This window comes from Cimex lectularius, unplaced genomic scaffold (assembly GCF_000648675.2).
Source record: "Cimex lectularius strain Harlan isolate CLEC.00 unplaced genomic scaffold, Clec_2.1 scaffold194, whole genome shotgun sequence".
In the NCBI taxonomy this organism is placed as follows: Eukaryota; Metazoa; Arthropoda; class Insecta; order Hemiptera; family Cimicidae; genus Cimex; species Cimex lectularius.
The window spans coordinates 757206-783772 of NW_019392734.1; the positions used below are offsets into that span (position 1 = coordinate 757206).

At 33.1% G+C, this 26567-nt stretch overlaps 2 protein-coding genes and 1 non-coding gene across 3 annotated transcripts in view; 2 read left to right on the forward strand and 1 right to left on the reverse strand.

Annotated features, from left to right (window-relative positions):
- The window catches only part of LOC106661241, a 45247-nt gene that overhangs the window by 15645 nt on the left and 3035 nt on the right, over positions 1 to 26567 (forward strand). Inside the window, exons 2-3 of the mRNA XM_014384519.2 lie at positions 19682 to 19798; positions 24928 to 25236. Of these exons, the coding sequence (XP_014240005.1) occupies positions 19794 to 19798; positions 24928 to 25236 (314 nt within the window). The 5' untranslated portion in view covers positions 19682 to 19793. The remainder of the gene's footprint in view (positions 1 to 19681; positions 19799 to 24927; positions 25237 to 26567) is intronic.
- Trnav-aac lies at positions 3837 to 3909 on the forward strand. The gene has a single exon. It is a non-coding gene; the product is annotated as a tRNA-Val (tRNA).
- On the reverse strand, positions 5176 to 6572 carry LOC106661242 (neurogenic differentiation factor 6-like). Its single transcript, XM_014384520.2, has one exon. The coding sequence runs from the start codon at positions 6454 to 6456 to the stop codon at positions 5956 to 5958; it is 501 nt and encodes a 166-aa protein (XP_014240006.1). The 5' UTR covers positions 6457 to 6572; the 3' UTR covers positions 5176 to 5955.

Consider the following 26567-nt stretch of genomic DNA (forward strand, 5'->3'; position numbering starts at 1 on the left):
GAGATGCGGTCTGGTGTGATGTCGGTTTCAGAAAAACATTTTCTTTATCGTGCCAACGTTTCGATCTTTTATTGAGATCATCTTCAGGGCCTGGGATTTACAAACATTGTTTACATTTAACAAATACATTTAGGATGTGGAAAAGTGAATTTATACATGCAAAATATATTTTATATTCAAACAAGAACGAAACGTTGGCACGATAAAGAAAATGTTTTTTTGAAACCTACATCTCACCTACCAGACCGCATCTCACGATATCTGAATAACTAAAATTCACTATGTTTGAAACCAACGTTTCAGCACTGTAAGTGGATTTTAATATGTTGTTAATATTGTGAAATATTAATATTATTTTAGAAATCCTGTTAAAGGGATGATATATTCCTCGAAAAACAGGCGAAGGAATTGTCTGTTTCTTTTTTCCGAATTGCCCTTATCCTTAATTTTTTAATAAAAATAATATAATATATAAAATAAATCTGAAGTTTTGGAAGCATGAGGTGATGAACTCGTAGCATGACCTTTTTCCATAATTTTACCCTGCCGACCAAAACAAATGTAAAACACCGAGGTCATTTACGCCTGAATGATCGGAAACGGCCTAGCTATAACTTGATTTAGCTTTGATTTATACAAAAATATACCATGGTATCCGATAAATATACCTGTAGATGTCTGCGGGGTGAAGAACTTTTATCTAGGAACTTTTGGATCATTTTTGTCTGACTATCCAAAAAATGCAAAACAGCTAGGTATTTTAAGTTAAAATGGTCAGAAACGACCAAGCTTCAACTCGATTTTAATTTTGATATATACAAAAATATACCAGCTAACATAAAGTAAATCTGAAGTTCTTGAGCTAGGCGTAGTAATCAGCATGTAACTCGGTCGTTTCCCACCTTTTTGGTCTGACTATCCAAAATTAAAAACCGTAAGGTCCTGTAAGCCAAATTAATCAGAAATAACCTAGCTTCAACTTAATTTTAGTTTTGATATATACAAAAGTGTATCGGCTAAGTAACAAGTATAATATTTTCAAATCTACAGGGTAATGAACGTGAAGTTTGATATTTTTTGATCATTTTGGTATGCCTATCCAAAAAACAATTAAAAAAAAACAAAAAAGCAGGAAGGTATTTCGTATTAAAATGATTATAACCGACCAAGCTTCAACTTGACATTAGTATTTGCTATGTTCACAACTATACCTGCTAAAATAAGGTATATCTGAAGTTCTTGAAATTTAAAAAAAAAAAAAAAAAATTTGTAAGGTCGGGTAACTAAATTAATCCAATATGACCTAGCTTCAACGTAATTTTTAGATCATTTTGGTATGTCTATCAAAAAAAAAAAAAAAAAAAAAAAAAAAAAAACAACCCGCAAAACAGGAAGGTATTTCATATTAAAATGATCGGAACAAACCAAGCTTCAATTTGATATTAGTATTGATGTGTACACAAATATACTTGCTAAAATAAAGTATATGTGAAGTTCTTGAGCTAGGTAGGGAAGAACATGTAACTCGGTCGTTTCCATCTTTTTGGTCTGACTAGCCAAAATTAAAAACCGTAAGGCCGTGTAAGCCAAATTAACCCGAAATAACCTAGCTTCAAATTTTAGTTTTGATATAATGTGCAAACGTGTATTGGCTAAGTAACAAGTAAAATATTTTCAAATGTACAGGGTGATGAACGTGAATCTTCATATTTTTTTATCATTTTGGCCTGCCTATCCAAAAAAAACCAAAAACGAAAAACAGGAACGAATTTCATATTAAAATGATCGGAACCGTCCAAGCTTCATCTTGATATTGGTATTGATATGTACACAAACATACCTGCTAAAATAAAGTTTATCTGATTCTTTAAATTGGCCCAGTGATCAACATGTAGCTTGGTCGTTGCCCATCATTTTGGTCTGACTATCCGAAACTAAAAAAAAAATAGTAAGGTCGTGTAACTAAATTAATCCAATATGACCTAGCTTCAACGTAATTTTTTGATCATTTTGGTATGCCTATCCAAAAAACAATAAAAAAAAAAAAAAAAAGCAGGAAGGTATTTCGTATTAAAATGATTAGAACCGACCAAGGTTCAACTTGATATTAGTATTGATATGTACACAAATATACCTGCTAAAATAAAGTATATTTGAAGTTCTTGAGCTAGGCGTAGTGAACAACATGTAACTCGGTCGTTTCCCATCTTTTTGGTATGACTAGCCAAAATTAAAAACCGTAAGGTCGTGTAAGCCAAATTAATCAGAAATAACCTAGCTTCAACTTAATTTTAGTTTTGTTATGTACAAACGTGTATCGGCTAAGTAACAAGTACAATATTTTCAAATCTGCAGGGTGATGAACGTGAAGTTTGATATTTTTTGTTCATTTTGGTCTGCCTATCCAAAAAAAAAAAAAAAAAAAAAAAAAACAGGAAGGTATTTCATGTTAAAATAATCGGAACCGACCAAGCTTCTTGATATTGGTATTGATATGTACACAAATATACCTGCTAAAATAAAGTATATCCGAAATTCTTTAAATTGGCCCAGTGATCAACATGTAGCTCGGTCGTTGTCCATCATTTTGGTCTGACTATCCAAAATTAAAAACCGTAAGGTCGTGTAAGCCAAATTAATCAGAAATAACCTAGCTTCAACTTAATTTTAGTTTTGTTATGTACAAAAGTGTATCGGCTAAGTAACAAGTATAATATTTTCAAATCTACAGGGTGATGAACGTGAAGTTTGATATTATTTGATCGTTTTGGTCTGCCTATTAAAAAAAAATCAAAAACTCAAAACAGGAAGGAATTTCATATTAAAATGATCGGAACAGACCTAGCTTCAATTTGATGTTAATATTGATATGTACACAAATATACTTGCTAAAATGAAGTATGTATATCTGAAGTTCTTGAGCTAGGTAGTGAAGAACATTAACTCGGTCGTTTCAATATTTTTGGTCTGACTAGCCAAAATTAAAAACCGTAAGGTCGTATAAGCCAAATTAACCCGAAATAACCTAGCTTTAAATTTTAGTTTTGATATAATATGCAAAAGTGTATTGGCTAAGTAACAAGTACAATATTTTCAAATCTACAGGGTGATGAACGTGAATCTTCATATTTTTTGATCGTTTTGGCCTGCCTATCCAAAAAACCCCAAAAACGCAAAACAAGAAGGAATTTCATATTAAAATGATCGGAACGGACCAAGCTTCAACTTGATATTGAATTGATTGCTCGGTCGTTGACCATCATTTTGGTCTGACTATCCGAAACTAAAAAAAACAGTAAGGTCGTGTAACTAAATTAATCCAATATGACCAAACTTCAACGTAATTTTAGTTTCGATTTGCTCAAAAGTGTACCAGTTAAGATCAAGTACGACCGGGTATCCTGAAGCTTGGTATTTTCCGAACATTTTTGTCTGCCTATCCAAAATGGAGAAAAACCCGGTAATTTAAATCAAATGATCGAAGACGATCGAATAACATAATTTTAGCTTTGATGCATACAAAAATAATTAAAAGGATAGTCACAAACTAAACAGTTTGTGTTTAAATTCACTAATTTCGTGGTCGCTTGACCAATTAATATATTACAATTAATTAAGGTTTTTTAGTTGAGATAAAAAAGTCAATGGCACGAGCGGGATTCGAACCCACGATCTTCGGCTAAATACGCCGTTGCTTTACCACTTGAGCTATCGTGACCTCGGTCCACTCGGACACTAACTTCTCATCTCAACCCCACCTTTTGAAAAATGGCAAAAAGGAGGGAAAATTCAAACGGTGGTGTTGAGATGAGAAGTTAGTGTCCGAGTGGATCGAGGTCACGATAGCTCAAGTGGTAGAGCAGCGGCGTAACTAGCCGAAGATCGTGGGTTCGAATCCCACTCGTGCCATTGTCTTTTTTATCTCAACTAAAAAACGTTAATTATTTGTGTGTTTAAAGTTGAACTGTTAAACAGTTTGTGGGTAAAACTATCCTTTTCCTTTCTTTGTACAAAAATATTTTATCTAAGATAACATATACCTGAAGTTCTTGGTGTTTACTGGGTGATAAATGTGTATCTGGTCAGTTTATCCAAACAAACAATCAGGTCGTTTAAACCAAAATGATGGAAAACGACCAAGGTATAACATGATTTTAGAATTGATATATATAAAAATATACCTTCTGAGATAACTAGACGTTCTTGAGTTCTACGGGGTGATAAACTGTAACTAGGTTTTTCCGATCATTTTGATTTTGATTTTGCCTATCCAAAATGACCGGGAACGTCCGAAAAACAGTTTCACCAATTCGCAAATCTAGAAAGAAAATCAACCCTTTTTACAGCCAATTTTCATGACTTTAAGCAGATTAAGCCGTGTTCAACAAACGAAAATATTTTTATATTTTTTAAAGATATTTTATTATCATTATTAATTCAATAAAAAAATGCGCAAAATATTATTGTAATAATATGTATTAATAAACATTTAAAGACGTCAGTTATCTTGCGAAATAATCGTTAACCAAAGGCAGAAAATTTAATAACACTTTCCGTATTTTTTACTTCAAAATAAATCTATATGCAAATTTGAAAGTACAAGCAGGGAAAAACGAAACGCAATAACATATAATTAATTTTATTATATAGATAGATAATAACTAGAATCAACAGTAATAAATCTATGCATTGAAAAAAAAATCGCAATATATTTTCTAACAAATGCATACGTAAAACAGCATCAAGTAAAAAATTAAAAACACTTATACACAATATATATATACATTAAATACATCAGGTAACGAAGTATTTGTACGTTTATTGAAAACAAATAAAAAAGTCAATGTTCAAGTCTATTTTCTGTTACTTATAAAATACGAAATGAATATTTTGAGTTGAAAACTGATTTAATTTGAATTTGAATTGATCATTCTTGTTTTCCCACTTTGGCTAAATTTCAAATGTCAGTACGTTTTCTCTCAAAACAAACGGGTAAACTTGCAAAATCGCCCGTGATAATCCAAGTGAAAATAAAACAATATATAAAAAAATCTATTGTAAAATATCATACACTACTGAAAATTAAAAAGAACGATTGTGGTTGAAGTCCTGAATTTTATACACCATGTAACACATAACTATGAACCATTTGACAACTATCTGTTTTTTTAAATTAACGAATATTTATATATTTAATATATTCATTGTAAAAAAAAATATTTGAGTGCCAAGGTAGATCTCAATAGTGTATGTTTAACAAAAATCTATATGTAGAGTAAATTACCGTTTATTACAAAATTGGACATATGTTCAGTCTTATTTTATTGTTTCCTCATTTGTCATTGTTTACAAATAATATATAGATTTTTGGCCGGGATAATAAAATTACCAATCAAGATTAGTTTTAATTAATTAGTAATAATAATAATGAAGTCAATGTATTCGGAAAATAACCAAAGTTGTTGTAAAGGATTTTTGTGCATAACGATTTCCGATAGGTCGACTTTTTGATTATGTTGTATTTGATAAATAACATTTTAAATTACAACATCTTACGATTATGCGGTGTAAGTTAGGTTAAAAAAATTCGTCAGATTAAGTTGCACTGTTCAAGACGTTTGGTTATATTTGATTGTAGAAGAATATTTATAGGTTTTTATTGCTGCTTGCCCGATATTGTGTGAGCTGAGAAAAAATATTTCTAAGGCTGGACAATCTACTTCAGTCTCATAAATTATTGTAAAGACAAGAAATTAAAACAAACTGTGTATCTACTAGAAAACATGTGAAATTAAAAAAAAATCGGCTATAAATTTGAGAATGGTAATGTAAAACCGGGGGTGAATCTCCGGACAATTGTGACCGGATTGTAATTTAAATTAAAATAAAAATATAATTAAAAAGTAATAAGTTCTATGGTAACAAAGAGAGTATTTTATTTACATTTTAAAATCTTCAGGTGAAGAAAAAGTCGTCAAAGTCTATCGTGGCTTCTGAGAAAGGATCGAAATCTTGAAGATCCGTGATGGAGCTGATTTCCTGGGGCGGCGAAGGAGGCGAATCCGAGACGGGCGGGGTCGGAGGAAGTTGGCAGGCTTCCTCCGGTCCTGCCAGCGCTGCAGAAAGTGCAGCGATGTACTTCATAGCCAGCCTCAGAGTAGATATCTTCGTCAGTTTTTCTTGTTCGTTCGACTCGCCGTGCGGGACGCAACGCCTGAGGCAGTCGAACGCCTCGTTGATCTCGCGCATCCTGCAACGTTCCCTCGCATTTGCCGTTTTCCTCCTGTACTTGCTCAAAGGTACCGGTTTGGTTTTCGGCCTTTTTCTGGGCCTTCGCTTCCAGAGGATCTCCTCCTCTTCGTCCTCTGTTTTCCGGACGGTCGACCTGGGCCGGAGGGAGTAGATTTTCTCGGGGTGGCTGTTGTTGTTCGAGTCTAGAAGAACGACGTCTTCCATTCGGACGAAGACTTCTTTCCAACTGCCTGTCTTTAAGCCTGTTGCACCACTGATCGCTCCTGCCTCCTGCAACTTCACGATTCCCCACTCGACCAACGCATCCCTCCTTCAATCACGTTGACCACAATCTTCCCCACTTTCCTGTACTCTACTCGACCATTGTATTCAAATAGAAATACACGAGTGCTGTATATACCTGTATTGAGTACAAATACTGCCTTCTGGATGGTATACAGGGTGTTCAGCTACTCGTGTTAAACTTTGCCAGTAGATTCTACATTCAAAATGGAACCAAAAGGTCCTTATCAACTATGTTCCGAATCTAAAGTTTCGGAATTATTCCATTTTTTCTGATTTTTTTGAAGATTTCACGATCGTTAACGTTGGTGAAATAAGCGTTTTAGTTGCCAAAACTTTGAAATAAATTTTTTTTTCGAAGTTGATAAACTTACTATGGTAATTATAAACTACTATTTCCAAACCTAGAGACCAGCAAATTTCAGAAAACTTACTCCATTCGATATCATTTTTAGTGGTGTAATTGCTTTTTTAATTACTTTTTTCAAAGATGAAGAAATTGATGGAGGAAAGGAAAAAACCGTGGCTGTCCGCATTACCAATCCGACAGTCACATTTTTTTTCCTTTCCTCCATCGATTTCTTCATCTTTGAGAAAAGTAATTAAAAAAGCAATTACACCACTAAAAATGATATCGAATGGAGTAAGTTTTCTGAAATTTGCTGGTCTCTAGGTTTGGAAATAGTAGTTTACAATTATCATACTAAGTTTTTCAACTTTTAAAAAAAATTTCAGTTTTGGCTACTAAAACGCTTATTTCACTATCGTTTACAAGTTTAGTATTTATTACATCGTATTGGAAATTTAACGTTGTTTACAATGTTCTCAACGGATTTGTCCAAAACCTTTTACTTTTGAAGTTATCGTTTATTTGAAGCAAGGTCGTGAAATCTTTAAAAAAAAAAAAATAAATAAAATAGAATAAATCCGAAACTGCTGAGATGCGGACCGTTGTTATTAGGTACATTTTGGTTCCATTTAGAGTATAGAATCTACTGCCAAAGTTTTGTAACACGAATAGCGGAACACCCTGTATAAAAGTTTTTAGGGAGAGGTTTTGTCAGTCATATCGGTTCCAACTATAGCATGATTTATAGTAATGTGGTGATTAGTGACCGTTAGTTGATGATTATTCAGAAATTGTGAGATGCGGTCTGGTGTGATGTAGGTTTCAGAAAAATATTTTCTTTATCGTGCCAACGTTTCGAACTTTATTGAAATCATCTTCAGGGCTCAAAGTGTTTGTTTTCTGTGTAATTGTGCCATTCTTGCGTATCGTGTTGAGAGTTACTCTGACAGTGAAGCTATAAATATTTTTAACTCCATACATATCACGGGCACTCTCAACACGATACGCAAGAATGGCACAATTCCACAGAAAACAAACACTTTCAGCCCTGAAGATGATCTCAATAAAGATCGAAACGTTGGCACGATAAAGGAAATGTTTTTCTGAAACCTACATCACACCAGACCGCATCTCACGATTTATGAATAATCATGATAAAGTTCGTCAGGATTGGAATTTTTTAAGTTTCTTACATTTAGCGATATAAGCGATATAATATAGTTTACGTTAACGTTATGCAAAATCTCCCTAGGGTCTCTGGATGCATCACTAAAAGTACCCCAAAAAATTTTTTTTGGATGAAGTTTTTTTCAATTATATAGTAGATTTACACTTAGGTGTTATTTTTTCCTTTGATTAATGTCAATTGAAACAGGAAAAAAGCGAAACTAGGAGAACCAAAAGATTACCTTTTCACACGGATAGACTATCAATCAAACTTAAGGGCATTATTTTGATTTATTATTACTGGCGTTATTAATTATCGTCGCAGCCAAATCATAGTTGAGATCTGCCGTCACTCACTATTGATTAAATAGAAAACAGCGCGACTTCAAGAATATAAATTTTTTTGGTATATTGATTGTCGTAAGCTCAACTCAGCACATGTACACACATGGACACGCGGTAGAAGTAATTCTGGTGAAGTGAGCATGTCAGTTTACTGGTTGGAAAAGATAGTTCTACTCACAAACTGGTATTAGGTTTTTAAGTTTGCTATCACTAGTTTGAATTATAACTATCCTATCCAACCAGAACAACATTTTCAAATACGTGTGAAGAGGCGAATCTATCATTTCTCACAGCTCTCTGGTATGGTATGGTAAAAATGATATTAGGAAGCGGGGTTTGCGCGTCAGAGGCACTGCAGCCTTCAGGCTTATTGTCCCTTCCTAGTTTCTTAGTTTAGTGCAATAGACTCAATCCTTCTCTTTAGAAGTATAAGGTCCCTGCTGCAATTTGATTCCCTAAGTTTTTTCCATATTTTAAGTTAAATCTTCATTGAGCTGTTGCTTCGCATTCAAAGATGATATGGGTGGCTGTTTCCTCCTCCTCATTACATAATCAGCAGATGGGATCATCGCTGTATATACCCATGTTGTGTAGATGTTTCCTCAGATGGCAGTGACCGGTTAGTAGTCCTACCACTCCTCTGAGTTTGGCCCTCTCCAATTGCAGCAATGATTTTGCCAGTCTTGTTGACGCTCTCTGGCAATTGGAGTTTTAATTTACAATAAATTGTAAGGCCTCGATTATCACCCACCTCTGGTTTTGGTAGTCCACGGTCATCCAAACCCGACCACACTCTCACTCACACTTAAATACATTTCCTATTTACATACCATTACAATTAGGGTGTCTTTTTTTAACATGCGCAGATTCCAAAATCATCGTCAATTTTTTCCGATGTCATTTTTTATTTCAAATGAGAAACCTAAATATTTAAATTTTTTTCTGAAACTAGATTTTTTCTGGGAAGAATGAATACCACAAATTTGGAACACCTCCAAAATTGACGAATCTTGGATTTGTGAAAATGTTAAAAAAATATCTTTGTTTTCCCCACGAGGTGTTTAGGTAAACATAAAAGTAATTTTCAAAAAACCTTTAAATACGATCATTTTTTATAATAAAAATGAGTGAAAATTGCTTCCTTGAATGTAAGAAATTATTCTGATTCAAATTCACTATTTTTCGTGGTCCGCTTGACCAATTAATAACGTTCAATTAACTTATTTATCTCAACCTTAATTAATTGAGTAAGAAATTCTCTTGGGCACAAGTATGATTATTTAAACAATTAACATGATAATTTTATTTTGTCTTGTGAACCTCTCATCAAACAAATTGTTCAAACTGAAGATCCTACAGCCGAATACATATTTATATTCAAGCAATTTCACTCATTTTTATGATGAGAAATGAGAAATTTTATTATTTTTTTAATATTATTATGTTTACCTACCGACCTCATGGGGAAAAAATAAAACGGAAAATTATTTTTAATAAACATTTCAAGAAAATTTCCTTAATTTATTAAAATTTTCAAACAAATCTAGAGCCGTAAATTTTGGAGGTGTTCCAAAATGTCGTATTCATTCTTTTCAGAAAAAAATTAAAAATTTGTGTTCCCATTTGAAATCAAAAAATTGACCTTGACGTCGACCAAAAATGTACTACGGTTTTCTTGGAATCTACGCAAAAATATAAGGGGAGTTACCATTGGTCACGCTTTTGTATCTGTACAAAAAAAAGGCAAAACCTGCTAGCGCATGCTAAAAAGTCACCCTGTATATTTTTCCATCGTTCTAATTCCAACTAATCTAACTGAGGGTGGAGGGGTACACATTCCATGTGTACCATCACCATAAGCCGTCTTCACATTCTTGCTAATAAATACTAAATTCACTAATTTCGTGTTCCGCTTGACCAATTAATATATTACAATGGATTAAGGTTTTTAGTTGAGATAAAAAGTCAATGGCACGAGCGGGATTCGAACCCACGATCTTCGGCTAGATACGCCGCTGCTGTGCCACTTGAGCTATCGTGACGTCGTTCCACTCGGACACTAACTTCCCATCTCAACCCCGACGTATCTAGTCGAAGATCGTGGGTTCGAATCCCGCTCGTGCTATTGACTTTTTTATCTCAACTAAAAACCTTAATTAATTGCTAATAAATACATTCATTCTCAATATAGACAAAATTAAACTCAAACCGGGAATCTACATAGTGATATTTGTAATAAAACTGGCTTGTTTCCTCCAAGTATCGAAAGAGCTGCCGTTTTGTTTAATTTTATTACAAGCACACTTCTCATATCGGGTGGCATTCCTACACGCTCTCTATGTGAAGCCAGGTAATAGCATCGAATATGTGGAACTCATTGAGCAGCCTGTCAGCAACCGGACACATACGCGGGCTTCGGTCCATAAGCAAGAATCCATGTGTGAATCTTGCATGACCTATTCTTCGGATGAAGATGAACCCTCTTCAATTGTTCAGATTTCCTCAATAATCCTCAAACAGACAAAAAGAGAATTATGAACAAAGAAAATGAAAAAAATTAATATAAAAACTGGAAGAAACGACAAATTTTATAGTTATGTGATTGTTCACTGGGAGAAAAGTGAAAGCAAGCATAAAAAAAGAGGACAGCAACAAGAACAGATAAAATTGCACACAAACAGCAGCTCAATATTGTTCTTATTAAGTGACAAATATTTTTTTCTACATTTCTTCAAATTTTCTAGTTTAAATATTGGTAAGGAATACAATATTTTTTCCCAAGATAAAATAGTGAAAAATACACGTATAGAAAAATGTATAATTTCAAAATAAAAAAACTTATTGTTGGTATGTTATATGCAATAAAAGTTTACACAGTTTAAAAAATTTTTATGTAAATATAAATCTCAAGGTTGAAGTATTGCTTGGCATTGAATTTCATGGGCCATTTTGATTTTTGTGTTGAGATATTTTTTTATACCTCCACTAAAATTTACAATTCTCTTGTGAATTGCGCTTTTATTAAGCCAATATATTTCAGTATACAAAATGAGGTCAGAAACCTAAGGATTTTCCGTTTGGGCCTTGAATCGCAAACGACCTGCTCGAATAAGCCTTCATATTTTATTTCGATTAATTATTGTTTTTATGTAAATTCATGGTTGAGATGAAAAAGTTAATGTCACGAGCGGGATTCGAACCCAGGACCTTCGGCCCCATACACCGTTCCTCTAATCATTGAGCTATCGTGACAAGTGGTTGAGCCGAAGGTCGTGGGTTCGAATCCCGCTCGTGCCACTAACTTTTTCATTTCAACCAACATCTTACATAAAAAGAATAATTAATTGAAAGGAGTAATTTGGTCAATCAGACCACTTAACATTAATGGCCTAATATTTTATTAATTTTTGACAACCAAAGTGCAGTACTGTTTAAACATTCCCTCCAAGATGAGTTTTTAAATGATTTATCTTTCTAGAAAAGGCAATAAATCCAATAAAATATTGCAGTAAATTATTGCAGGCAGCTCGTACAGTTGAACAAATTCATTTTGTATCTGCTCTAAATATGAAATATGGCAGATATACTCAAACATTGTTAGTACTTTTATAAATAAAATTGGACGATGTATATTGACAACTATCTTGTACTGCTATGTTTTCATATTTGTTGTAAAGTAATAAAAGTATTTATATTAATTTTTTATGGTGGCCACCCAGAGGTGTCAAATCTCATAATTGTTTGCTAACAGACAGCTTCCATCTGGATTTTTCTGTATTTTCCTTCATTTGTTTAAAGTTAATATGTTTTTCCCATATTCGTATTTTTAATTTATTACTACCGAAAAATATGAGGTTCATTTTCCTTTTAGTACTTAGTTTTACCCAGTGAGGGAATAATTTATGTTGCATGTTTGTTTTTAAAATGGTTGAAGTCGAAGAATCGGAAATTTCCAATTTTATAGTATATTTTGGTTTGTGTATGTCTAAAAAACAAAGATTTTTAAAATAAGCATTTACATAATTTATATAGGAACTGAACGGTTTAGCCGTTGTGAAAGGAATCCGTTGGTCTCATTAACTGTCTCCGATGGTGGCAGAGGGATCAATCGTAAATCTGTCCCAGTTGACGGTGAAAAATGGACATTGAACATAGTATACCAGGGCGCCTGTCCTAAAACTCGGATTCAAATAGGGCGTTTGATGAGGTGATTTAAAAGGAATCCGTTGGGCGTTAACGAGCATAGAACAAGACTGGTAGCTAGGCCACCTCTCGGTGTACGCCCGCTCGATATGCTAATAGGACATCCCGGACAATCCACATCGTCGTGTCCGACCCGATTTTTATTATTTTCCGTCATCAGGTGGTCCGAGTGAGACGTCAGATTCACGGATAAAGTTATAAAATTCGACATTGAGCAGTTAGCGAAGACACGATTTAGAGATGTGCCTTTTTATCTGATCGAAACAAAGTCCTAGTTGATACCGGAGAGATGCTTATCGAAAGCAGACCAGTGCTGGGCGGTCATTTTCCTCAGCCATCCCGTCAATTACGTACCTTTAAAAATAAAATTAAACAAAATGGCTCTATCTTTTTACGCGCTAACCTGGAATAAATTTAACAACACGTCTCAGACCGGACAAGATAAACTAATTCTGAAAACATATTGAACTGATCGACACTTGATCGCTTCGGGTCCGCCTACTCTCGCAGTTTTTATATCATTCACGTACTCGCAGACCACCAACCAACACTAACTTTAAAATTCAATATACTTGGCTTTTTAAATTTTTGTTGTACTTGTAACATAAAAAACCCAGCAGATGAGGAATCCATTTTTTTAATTGTTTTAGCATGCCAAAGAAAAGCCTATATTTAAGTTTAAACTGTTAAAAGTATTTGGCCATCTCTCCTTAATTAAGCATGACAAATTTTGAATTTTAAACTTTATTAAGTCCATTATATTTAGTGGACTATTGACCAAATTACTTCTTTCAATTAATTAATCGTTTTATGTAAGGTTTTGGTTGAAGTGAAAAAGTTATTGTCACGAGCTGGATTCGAACCCCCGACCTTCGGCTCAATACGCCCCTGCTCTAACCGCTTCAGCTATCGTGACTTCGATCCACTCGGATACCAACTCCCCATCTTAACCTACAACCTTTCGAAATTTCCCTCCTTTTTTCCCTTTTTTTTAATTAGAGCAGCGGCGTATTCAGCCGAAGGTCGAGGGTTCGAATCCCGCTCGTGACACTAACTTTTTCATTTCAACCTAAATCTTACATAAAAAGTTTAAACTTTATGTTCAGCTTGAAAAACTTTGCATTTCTCCCAAAAACATTTGTCCGCCTGTGTGACTTATTAGGAGTCTAGTACTCAGTCCTACTTTCGCAAACCCAAAAACTTCATTTTAAATAAGTTACGATAGTCTTGAAACTATCTGACCAATGGTACGTAAATTACAGCACAAGAGAAAACAATAAAAGTGTTTTTTGGTATGGACTATTTATGGAATACAATTCATCTTTTAGGTTCTCTCCAGATTTTCAAGTTTAGCGCAGAACACTAAAGTATTATGTATAAAATAATCACTAGTTACAGAGATGCGTATCTAGTATGGGTTCGATTAGAAGATGATCTGCAAGACTATACATAGATCCCGAACCCCCTTGGGATAACAAAAACAAATACAAAATCCTCCATCACCGAATGGATAAAAATAAAACAAAACAAGAAATGGCTAACTCTAGCAGCGTTAGACACAGTAAACTTTTGCTAAAACAACCCTCACCAAACCTGGCAAAATCATTGCTGCAATGGAGAGGGCCAAACTTAGAGGACTAAGACCAAACTTTATACTAAACTATATATAAACCACAATTAATTAAGGTTTTTAGTTGAGATAAAAAGTCAATGGCACGAGCGGGATTCGAACCCGCGACTTCGGCTTGATACGCCACTGCTCTACCACTTGAGCTGTCGTGACCTCGATCCACTCGGACACCAACTTCCCATCTCAACCGCACCTTTTTGAATTTTCCCTCCTTTTTGGCATCTTTCAAATGTCGTGTAATCGGATTGGATTCTCGACGACAAATGAAATGGCCACGGAGAGGTTTAGTGATGTGTACTTCATTTTTAATCATTAAATTCACTAGTTTCGTGGTCCGCTTGGCCAATTAATGTCTTTCAATTAATTAAGGTTTTTGTTGAGATAGTCAATGGCACGAGCGGGATTCGAACCCACGATCTTCGGCTTGATACGCCGCTGCTCTACCACTTGAGCTATCGTGACCTCGATCCACTCGGACACCAACTTCCCATCTCAACAGCACCTTTTTGAATTTTCCCTTCTTTTTGTCATCTTTCAATCCCGCTCGTGCCATTGACTTTTTATCTCAACTAAAAACCTTAATTAATTGTGATATATTAATTGGTCAAGCGGACCACGAAATTAGTGAATTATATATAAACTATACCAACTATACCATACTATATCTAAACTATACCAACTTAGACCAAACTTAGACCGGTCTACTAACCGATCACTGGCATGTGAGAAAACATCTCCACAACATGGGAATATACAGTGATGATCCTATCTGCAGATTATGTAGTGAGGAGGATCATATCATCTTCGAATGCGAAGCGACGGCTCAGTAAAGACATAACCTATCATACGGAAAAAACCTAGGGAATGAAATTGTAGCAACAACAGACAATGATCTAATACGTCTAAGAAAAGGATTGAGTCGATTGATTGAACTAGGGAACTAGGAAGGTACAATAAGCTAGGAGGTTTCAGTTTGTGGGGGCACATACCCCGCTTCCTAGAGACCTCATCATCATCATCACGGGCTCAATTAACGGAAAGACGTATTTTTAATTTATTATACATAATGAGTGAAGCTTCAGCATGTTGAATTTGGTAAGTGGAAAATCAGAGGGAAGTGGAAAGGTTCATAGATCTTCGCTGGCTATTAAAAGTTTTATATTTGAACTCAACAATTATGCTCTTCAGTCTATTCTATTTAATTAAAATATTATCATTATTGTTTTTTCCCAGTTCGCTTACTGTTATGGTAATTGCCCCCTTACGAGTTTTGCCCATCTTGCTTTATCTATTTACGACATCTAAGTCTTTTTCTAAACCTTAAAATTTCATCTTAAAAACTGAGTATCCACCCGTACAACTAAATGGAGGGTCGGCAAAGTGAAGGCCTTCATAAATTCATTCATACAGGCTAACCTTTCAAACCGTATGTACAATTTAAAAATCACACTTCACGTATTCATTGAACTAATTAACCAAAGTAATGTTCGACGGGCCTGTGGTCGAGTACTCGATATTCTTCGACAGACCCGTCCACTCATGCATAACTATTCACGCTAATAAATATATTCACTCCGGAGAGGTCGAATCCTCCTTTACATCAGACCAAAAATATGTAATTAATGGCCTGTGAGTACTCGATATTACGACACAGCCAGACCCACGCATACTTCAACACTCACCCAAATAAATTCAAAAAATAATTACACATTTTGATGATAATGATTACAAGAAATGATTTAATTTGAAAAATTTATACATATAATGTAAGAAATATTTTGTATGATTTATTTAATGAAAAAATTAATTACATATTTTGATGATGATGATTAAAATGATCATGATTAAGAAAGGATTAAGGAGAGGTCGAATCCTCCTTTACATCAGACCACAAATGTGTAATTAATGGCCTGTGAGTACTCGATATTACGACACAGCCACACCCACGCATACTTCAACACTCAACCAAATAAATTTATTCACATTTATTAGCTATTATTATCTTAGATATTGTAATAATCCTTGTAGTGACGGTTATGCCTCAGAACCTTTCACATATGGTGGGGTAGGTCCCACTGTCTCCTGAGCGATGCCAGTTTTTCGTGTATTTCTGTAATATGCTTTATGCGCCCTCGTGCCTTGGGACTTTCTACGATGGAATGGCGTGTGTCTGACGAGTGTAGCCTATCCTCAATCGTGTGAGAATAATTCTACGTTTATTTTTTTAATAACATTTATTAGGAATTATTTTTGTCTTTGGTTTCGTTTATAGTTATATATTGATCTCTCGGTCCCTTTTAAATAAAATACGTCTATTGCTAAAGTATTTTTTGCCAGTGAATTTTAGTCGAAATACCTCTCTGTTTTTCCTCGATCCTTTGGAAAACATCCATAATACACCCAAGCCCAATTCCTGTCCCTTGCTCAAAAAAAGGTAAAGTTTTAACACGTACGTAATTAAAATCACCATATCCTTAATTTATTAGAATAAATAAATTTATAAATAATTTTAAAACGTAACTTTAAAACCAATTTATTCTCTGCGATTTCTGGTTTTCGAAATAATTTGTCCAGGTTTGGAAAATAATCGTTCAGAGGTAACAGATATGCCACTAAGGCAACAAACTGAACAACCCCTGACAGGTTCTGATAGGTCACTTTCATAACAGAAGAATATGGGTCATTTCCTATTCCCAAAAGTGGAAATCAGGAAAAACTGAAAAAGTTTGTAAAACATCGACAGACCACCATCGATGGTCAGAAACATCGACACAGTAGCATAAAGTGACCACATTTTCATTGAGACAAAGCGGGACAAATGGGATGAAATGAGAATTACAATTGAGTTTTATATATTTTATTGTATACATTCATATACTTGTACAAAAATGTATTTATTATTAATTATTGGTAACTATAAAAATATTTGTAAAAAATAATAATTTGAACATCATGATTTTTAATCAAATTAAATTTTTTATTTAAAAAAATTATGATTTTCTTTCACGGTCATATTTTTGATCCGAGTGAATACTTTGCAATAGATTCGGATCATTTATTAAAATGTCGTGAAACATTTCACATGAATTGGTCAAATTATATTTTACACTTAATACAGATTTTAAAGTTTTAATGTTCAACTGCGTTTTTGCAGTTGTCCATATTTTATTGATACTAGAAAAAACAAGTTCTATTGCTGCATTTGTTCCTGGAAGGGAGAGGGCAAATTCTACAATTTTCAAAATATTTTGATAAGGAATATTATGCTGTTTAAATTGAAAGAATAACTCCGTCCATTATTTGTCTGTTTCCACATTTGCAGACAACCAACATTTACTTTTTTCATCTGTAACATATCTTTTTACCAATCACCTCATCAAAAAGATCATTTTTGCAAATATTATTTTTCGGAACATGGTTACTAATGTATTCAAAAGATTTTTCCACATATTCCCATAAAATCTCCTTTTTTAATGTCACCCAATGAAAATTTTTAATATCTTCGAATTGAACTGTCCATTCTTCAAGATATTCCAAGCAGTTATTATAAAAATTTTTGACATGTTTCAGTAAATCAGGTCGTTTAATGGCACCTTGTTCTTCAAACCTAGTGATGTCTTTTCGAATAATTAAAGGAATGTAATCGTTATCAATTCTTTCTCGTAATTTTGTTTTTAAATTATTGATTTCATTTGTCACTTCCGTAATTGAAATTTTAATTTTGTCCCCTTCAATAATTTTCACACCACTGTCTAACGGGAGTCCGCACTTATCTATCTATCATAGATATCACTATCTTAATTAAGCCGAGACGTAACGACAATGATCGAACACCACCGAGTAAATCTAACTCGGTACATTGCCTAATTTAGTTTACTCTGCATGCATTTTATGTGTTTTTTTAATGTATTTTTTATTTCTTTATATTCACCATAATACTTAATAAATAATAGGAAATATATTTTTACAGTACATTTAAAATAAGAAATGCAGATATTTTCTAAAAAGCGGGACATTTTAAAAAATCAGCGGGACGCGGGACAGTCCACCAAAAAGCGGGACTGTCCCGCCAAAATCGGGACGTGTGTTCACTTTACAGTAGCATCATGTTGAAAACATCGGACGTCAATGCTCATCCCAAATTCATGTTAACTTTATGTTTTGGGTTTTTTATTCCATAAAAGAAGCGACTTAGTTCTTTTGCCCACGTCGGTTAAAGTAAAAGTCAGGGCCTTCAGGGGGATCGTTTGTTCCTCCGCCGGTCACTTGAGAGCCAAATTTGAAAGCACAGGCGCCATCTATGAGCCAGAATTAGAAATAAACACGATTATTTGTTGTTTATTTCGTTTACTAAACACTCCTACATATAATTTTAGAAAATCTGTAAAAAACAAATACGTCCTGCATGTTTGCTTTCACGATTACGAGTTTAATTATTAGGACAGCTTTTTTTTCAACTAAAGTATTAATTTCTCGAAAGATTCGTTAAATTTAATAAAAAGTGATCGTATTTCGGTTTCGGAAAGAAATTTTGTCTTCAAACTTGAATCAATCGGAAAATAAATAACTGCTGTAACGAGGCTTCGTAAAATCGTCGTGATAAAAATACGAATCACAGCTGAGCTCTTAAGTTTCATGCATCTTCAGATTACTGAATTCGTGTCGTATTTTATTGACAAATATTGGATCAAAATAGCCTTTTTTAAATTTTAACCTGAAACCGATACTACTTTCAACCGTATGCTCAAATATTGAAATTTAATGTGTGGTGTTTAGTGACCGTTCGTTAATGATTACGTTCATGTATCCGCAAATTACATATTGTAAACAACAATTACAGATTGTAATAATAAAAAAATGAAAAAAAGTTAATTATTATTTGGAGATCGTGAGATGCGGTCTGGTGTGACATAGGTTTAAAAAAAGTTTTCTTTGTCGTGCCAGCGTTTCGGTCTTTATTGAGATCATCTTCAGGGCTCAAAGTGTTTGTTTTCCGTGTAGATGTGTCATTATTGTCTATCATGTTGAGAGTGCCATCAATATCTCACTGGCACTCTCAACACGAACTAAATTATGACACATCTACACCGAAAACAAACACTTTGATCCCTGAAGATGATCTCAATAAAGATCGAAACGTTGGCACGATAAAGAAAATGTTTTTCTAAAACCTACGTCACACTAGACCGCATCTCACGATCTCAAAATAACTGTTATCAATATTGGTTAAATATTAAATAAAAAATTACCTCAAGTTTGTTGTTGACAGAATTTTCGAAATAGTTGGAAATAGCGCCTTCGCGACTTGATGTAAGCGGCTTTTTCCTCAGAACTCAAAAAATTCAGCAACCGCTCCACCGGCTTGGGCTTATTTTTCATTTATTTATTTATACTATCCCCACTGCTTTGGTTTTTTTTTGTGTAATCATAGTTTTTTCTTTTTTTGTGTAAAGTCGCAGATTAGTCACAAACTGACGTCACGAGGCGAACGGATATCATTCTGCTATTCGCTCTAGTCTCTTTCGAGTCCACGGCACCGACAGATAAAACACCTGCAGTTCAACAATGCCGTAAGTTTATTTTCATTAAAACACTTAAAAAATCCGAATCTGTTTAATGTTTATCATCGTTATTCAATATTACGACCAGTTGTAGATTTAAGAAGTTTACAGGACGAATACCTACTGCTGAATACAAAAACTGAACTTTCCTTACACAACCCTTTTTAACTAGGAACGATAAATTTAAATTTCTTGCCATTCATGAGAATACATATGTATTAATTATAATATATGCTAAGACATGATTTTATTATTTAAAATTAGCGGTGTTTTTCTTTAAAAAATACGTTTAAATAAAACCACACGAAAGCTCCACAATACTCGGACAATACTCGGCCCATCCATGAAACTTATTAACAACCGAATCATTTTAACAGTAACTGCACCGACCACTAACACAACTTAAAAAAATAAATTAATTATTAACTATTAACCTAGTAAACGAACGGTTTTTTTCGAACATTAACCAGTCGACCAGTCACCTATGCTTAAGCCGTTTTTTTATTAACCTTTGATTTTTAAAAATAAATGAAAATTGGATTATAAAAGAAAAAAAATTGTAAAAATAATTGACAAAATCAATTGGGTATGATTTTGAAAAAGGCTTACTAATGTAGTTGTTAGGCCGTTTTGACCGCGTCATCAGATCGCCATGCTGTCCGATAACATTAGTTTATTTTTGTTTTGATTTGTACCGTTTAAAGCTTGATATAGGTATACGATAGCTTTTAAAAAATGGTTGACAAGAGTTTTAATTTAAGACTACAATTAATATTAATCTATTAATCTAAATATGAAAATCTAAATATTTCAATTTTAAAATTCAAGATAATAAACCTTCATAACCCTCCACCGTTTTAGAAATTATAAAAGTGGGGTAAATCTGTTGTTTAATCTTTTTTAAAAATATTCTTACTCACAGTTTGCTATATTACGTTATGCTTAACTGTTTAATATTAGAAATTCAAAAAATGGTTAGCATAAATTATATCGAGACTTGAGAATATTATTGTTAGTACTGATTAGAAAAAGGAAAAAAGAAAAACAGCTGCTTATCTACTAAACTATTATTTTTTTAATAAATTGTACTTGGTTAAATAATAAATAACCTCCTTAATACTACAACTTGACCAAATTTCCCACAAATAAAAAGCCTTTTTTAATTAGTGATGAATTCGTTTTTACTTTGGACTACACAGAACAGGGCAAATTTAGACGACCTTTCGACACCCACAAAACATCAATATTGTCAAAATATTCTTTGTATAACAGTACACAAATCTTGAAAAATTTTCTATCTAGGATAGACAACAGACAAATTTAAAAAATTGAGATGTACGTTAAAGAAAAGCCGTAGAAAGTAAGTTAAAAACCCAATTTATCTTAATAAAATTAATTATTCAGAAATCGTGAGATGTGGTCTGGTGTGATGTAGGTTTCAGAAAAACATTTTCTTTATCATGCCAAAGTTTCGATCTTTCTTGAGCCCTGAAGATGAACTCAATAAAGATCGAAACGATGGCACGATAAAGAAAATGTTTTTCTGAAACTTACGTCACACCAGACCGCATCTCACGATTTCTGAATAATTACCGATTAACGCTAACCTCCACACCTTAATAAAATTATTTTTACTAATTTTGCATTGAAAAGTAAAAAAATCAGGGATAGGGTAATTTGATAGGAAAGAAAAAACACTCATTCCCTATGGCAAGAAATATATCCCTCATCAAAACTTATAAACTATTATTAATAATTTAGAAAATTAACAAATATGAACACCTTACAGTCGAGCTACGTTATATCGTGGATATTTTATTTAGTAACTTAGTAGCTGAAAAACCAACTTTTAAAAGCATCTTTTATAAGCTACATCAATGTATTTTAAACAATTGGTTATCCTTTTAAAGATATTTATAAAAATACGAAACACAGGTTAACTACTAAACTACTTATTTTTCTAATTACTGGAACTTGGACAAACTTGACAAAAAATCTTCATTTAATATTATTCAATTCCATTTTAAAGCAGTTTTCACAAAAGAGGTTGAGATTAGATAAACTCTTTTAGTGTTATACACTCACGAAACGTGAAAACGTTTTGTTAGGATAGTGATAGACATATATGGAAAATATATAAAAGTTAAAAAATGAAACAAAGCTGGATAAATGGTGGGTTATTTATACTACAATTTTATAAAAAGCCGACGGATACTCACATTTCTTTCACGAACTCCAAAACTAAATTAATTGAATAGATTAATCTTAAAAATTTATACATATTATATAAGAAATATTTTGTATGATTTATTTAAAGAAAAAATAATTACACATTTTGATGATGATGATTACGAGAAATGATTTAATTTGAAAAATTTATACATATAATGTAAGAAATAATTTGTATGATTTATTTAATGAAAAAGTAATTACATATTTTGATGATGATGATTAAAATAATCATGATTAAAAAAGGATTATTTTGGACCTAATACTATAAAAAATCAGACTTGCCCAAATATTGATTACTTTGTAGGTTTGAAATCTGTTTTTCAGGTATCAATAATAAACTCCATAGTTTAAAACTCGTCATTTTTTTAAAATCGTTTATGTTTTTCGTAATAATCAAATTGCAGTCAAAAATTCTTCGTTGATACCATTAGAAAGCTCATAAAACCTTCAAAAATAGGACTGAAATAACAAAAATGATCCATAATAGAAAATTCGAAGGAAAAAATTAAAAAGAGGGCCATAAGCACAGAACATTTTTTAGAAAATTAAAATATCGAAAACCTCCTTGTGAGTATGAAGGTTTATATTTAGAATTCTACCACAAACTAAATTATATTTATTTGTAAACAAAACTCGCAATGAGAAGATTTTAGGTGCATTAAATATAGAATATTTTATCATGATGTTTAAAATAAGTAGAATAAAGTTCGACATTTACCTATAAATAATATAAAACCTTAGATAAGTAGTGATCAGTAACTTTGAACTAAAACATTAATTAATAAATAATTTTAAAAGATATGTTCTGTTTTAAATCACTCCTACTGTGTTTAAAATAAAAAATGTATAAAACTAACTATTTACCCAAATGTTTGGTGATTAGTGACCGTTAATCGATATTTATTTAGAAATCGTGAGATGCGGTCTGGTGTGATGGTGTGATCACATTTCTCTCGTCCGATAACTTCAAAATAGCTTTCAAAAATGATAAAACAATTCAAACACTTTTTTCCAAAATTAAAGATCCCACACCAATAACAAATAAATCTGACGTAATCTACAAGATCAACTGTTTAAACTGTCCGGCAACTTACATCGGTCTTACATCCCAATATCTGGACAAGAGAGTAAAGCAACATATGATTGCAAAATACCTAAGCAAAATCCTACCGCACTCGCTACCCACCATCTTGAACACAACACAATTTCGACTTCAAAAATCCAAAAGTATTACACACAGAACAAAACAAACATAAACGTAATTTCTTAGAAATGGTTTATATCAACAGAGTAAACACAGCATCAATTACAGAACAGATACATGTAAACTTAGTCGCAGCTACGCCAATATCATTAATCAAATACAATACAAATAACATACCTATATCATTACATTACATTCCACACATCAAATATTTTTCACATAGTCTAATTGTCCAACAATTTAGCTTTCCTTTTCCTATTTATCCCTTTCTATATAATCCTGAAATGATAATCTGGCCGAACCATTGCCAACAGATATTTTCCCTTCGTCGGCCCTTTTCACCTCAAAGAAGCCGACGCCTTATACAAAAATGTGTTTTCTATAGCGACATCCTTCTCCACCCTTCAAAATCCAACGTATATAAACACAAAATCTCACTAGCACTCTCGACACGTCACGCAAGAATGGCACAATTACACAGAAGACAAACACTTTGAGTGCGTAGAAATACTTTGACTGAAAATATAAAAATATATATTTTGCATTGTAAAAATTCACATTTCCACATAATTGTTATGTGTAAACAATGTTTGTAAATCCCAGGCCCTGAAGATGATCTCAATAAAGATCGAAGCGTTGGCACGATAAAGAAAATGATTTTCTGAAACCTACATCACACCAGACCCATCTCACGATTTCTAAATAAATATTTATACAAAGTTACATTGATTTAAAGCTAATGATCATATTGATGGACTGAAGGAAATATTTTTGGCTTATGTAAAATTTGATTATTAAGCAAAACATAAACAACCTATTTAAGAATATTGAATTTTAACCTATGGACTTTTTAACTGTAATATCTTTTTAATAATCATCATGAAAAATAGAAAATTACATAAATTTTATCTTATTATGTATATAATATTTTGACAAGTTGGACTATAATATTTTTACTTTTGTATTATTAGGTCGAAATTTAAAGTATGTAATGATTTTTTTTTTAATAAAAAGCATTTACTTTCATACATATGTCTAACTTGCTAAGATATTATCTACATCCTACCGTAAATCTGAAAACCAAATTTAACTAAAATTATTTAAGATTATTTATTGGACAGTTTATTAGTAAGCTTGATCGAGTTTTATCATTAAGCTGAAATTAGTTTGGAGAGTTATCTCGTTTTAACGAATTCGTATCCCTTGTAGTTTTTTAAAGTCTATTGCCAACAATTTTTTAATTAGATTAGCTAGAGCTTTAGAGATTACGAAAGAAATCTGAGTGTAAAAATACCACTTCTATCACTATCCTGAACCTGTTTTTTTTAAAATGATTTGGATAAGTTCACTAATTTTCGTGGTCCAATTTGGCTTGACCAATTAATATCTTTAAATTAATTAAGGTTTTTAGTTGAGATAAAAAAATCAGTGTCACGAGCTGGATTTGAACCCACGACCTTCTGCTAGATACGCCGCGACTCTACCACTTGAGCTATCGTGACTTCCACTCGGACTCTAACTTCCCATGTCAACCCCATCTTTTGAATTTTCCCATCTTATTGCCATTTTTCAAATGTCGTGTAATCTATTTGATTCTCAGCGACAAATGAAATGGCCACGGATACACAATCAACCCAGATTTACTGTGAAAATATTGTAAGTATGTCAGTTAATAAAGGATTTACGTAAAATTTGTTTATAGGAGACAGAGAAATTCTGTAAGCGTAAACGAGGAACCCAGCGACACCAGAGAGAGATTGGTGAATTTGATCCTCAACAGGCGTCGGGAAGCGCAAAGGAATCTCCATAGGCTCAACCCGTTGGAAGTCGCCCTGCCGAATTTCGAACTGGAACTTTTGGCGGCTGAGCGCAGGGAGATACAGTTGATCTCAGCAAATGGAGATACCAGTGGGCGAAGAAACGCAGTCGGACGTATAAACATCCCGAAAAACCCGACTAGTCAAACGTCATCGTTAGACGAGTACGGAGGAAAGATAATAAACCTTTACCCGTAAGTATCCGGTCAGATTTATTATTCATTGTGTATTGTTATTAAAATTGAAGCGTCTTACCGAATAGGTGGGTCTATGTCAAATTTTTATGTGCCGAATATGGCTACGTCTGTATTGTTTGGTATTCACCTCAGCCGTTGATCGTGTTTAATTTTTAATTTTTTTTTATTTTATTCTTCCACTTTCCCACTAATATTCAAATTGTATGAATTTCGAAGGGAAATGATAACTATTGAGGCGTGATGTTCAGGTTAGGCGTTAGTTAATCAATATGCAGTGTTAAGCCGGGAACACATTTAACCGATGCAACGCTATGCGAAGCTACCCGATGCTACCCGACGCCTTACCACGTTTTGGTAGGGTGTGCACCTCTATGCGACGTCAAGCGCACCCCACGTACAGTCACACATCGTGTATCACAAATCAGTATCGCAATCGCAACGCCTTATTTGTTCTTAATGCATTTTTTTGAGCAAAACCATGAAATAAATTGTTAGTTAAATTTTATGAGCAAAACCGTGTAATAGATTGTTAGTTAAATTCATTATATAAAAAAATAGTATTCCGTTGGTTTGATCAATTTTCTACCACACCATTATAATTATTTAAAAAAAATCAAAACTAATAGTTTTATATTTTAATTTATTTCATGGTTTTGCTCATACAATTACACTATTTCCGTGGATAGCGTCAGAACCGGACACTCATATTTTTATTCAAACTACATGTATTATTGTCGTTATATTAATTACAACAAACTTATTTTAATATAAACCAAGTTAACCGAGATCAAAAATTCATTAGTTTTGATTTTAAAAAAATTATAATGGTGTGGTAGAAAATTGATCAAAACATCGGAATACTATTTTTTTATATGTATAATGAATTTAACTAACAATTTATTACACAGTTTTGCTCATAAAATTTAACTAACAATTTATTTCAATGTTTTGCTCATACAATTACACTATTTTCGTCGAGTAGTGTCAGAACAGGACGCTCATATTTTTTGTAGTTTATTTAAAACAGTATAATAAAATTTGTCGTTATATTAATTACAACAAATTGGTTTGTGCTTAATTTAACTAACAATTTATTACAAGGTTTTGCTCAAAATAATTAAGAACAAAAGAGGCGTTGCGATTGTGATACTGATTTGTGATACACGCTGTGTGACTGTACGTGGCGTGCGCTTGACGTCGTATAGATGTGCATACCCTACCAAAATGTGGCAAGCCGTCGGGTAGCATCGGGTAGTGTCGCAAAGCGTTGCATCGGGTAAGTGTGTTCTGGGCTTTAAGCCAGAAACACACTTACCCGATGCTACGCC

Bases quoted from the DNA above. Each gene is read 5' to 3' on its own strand.
- LOC106661242 (XM_014384520.2), bottom strand. From the start codon at position 6,456: ATGGAAGACGTCGTTCTTCTAGACTCGAACAACAACAGCCACCCCGAG.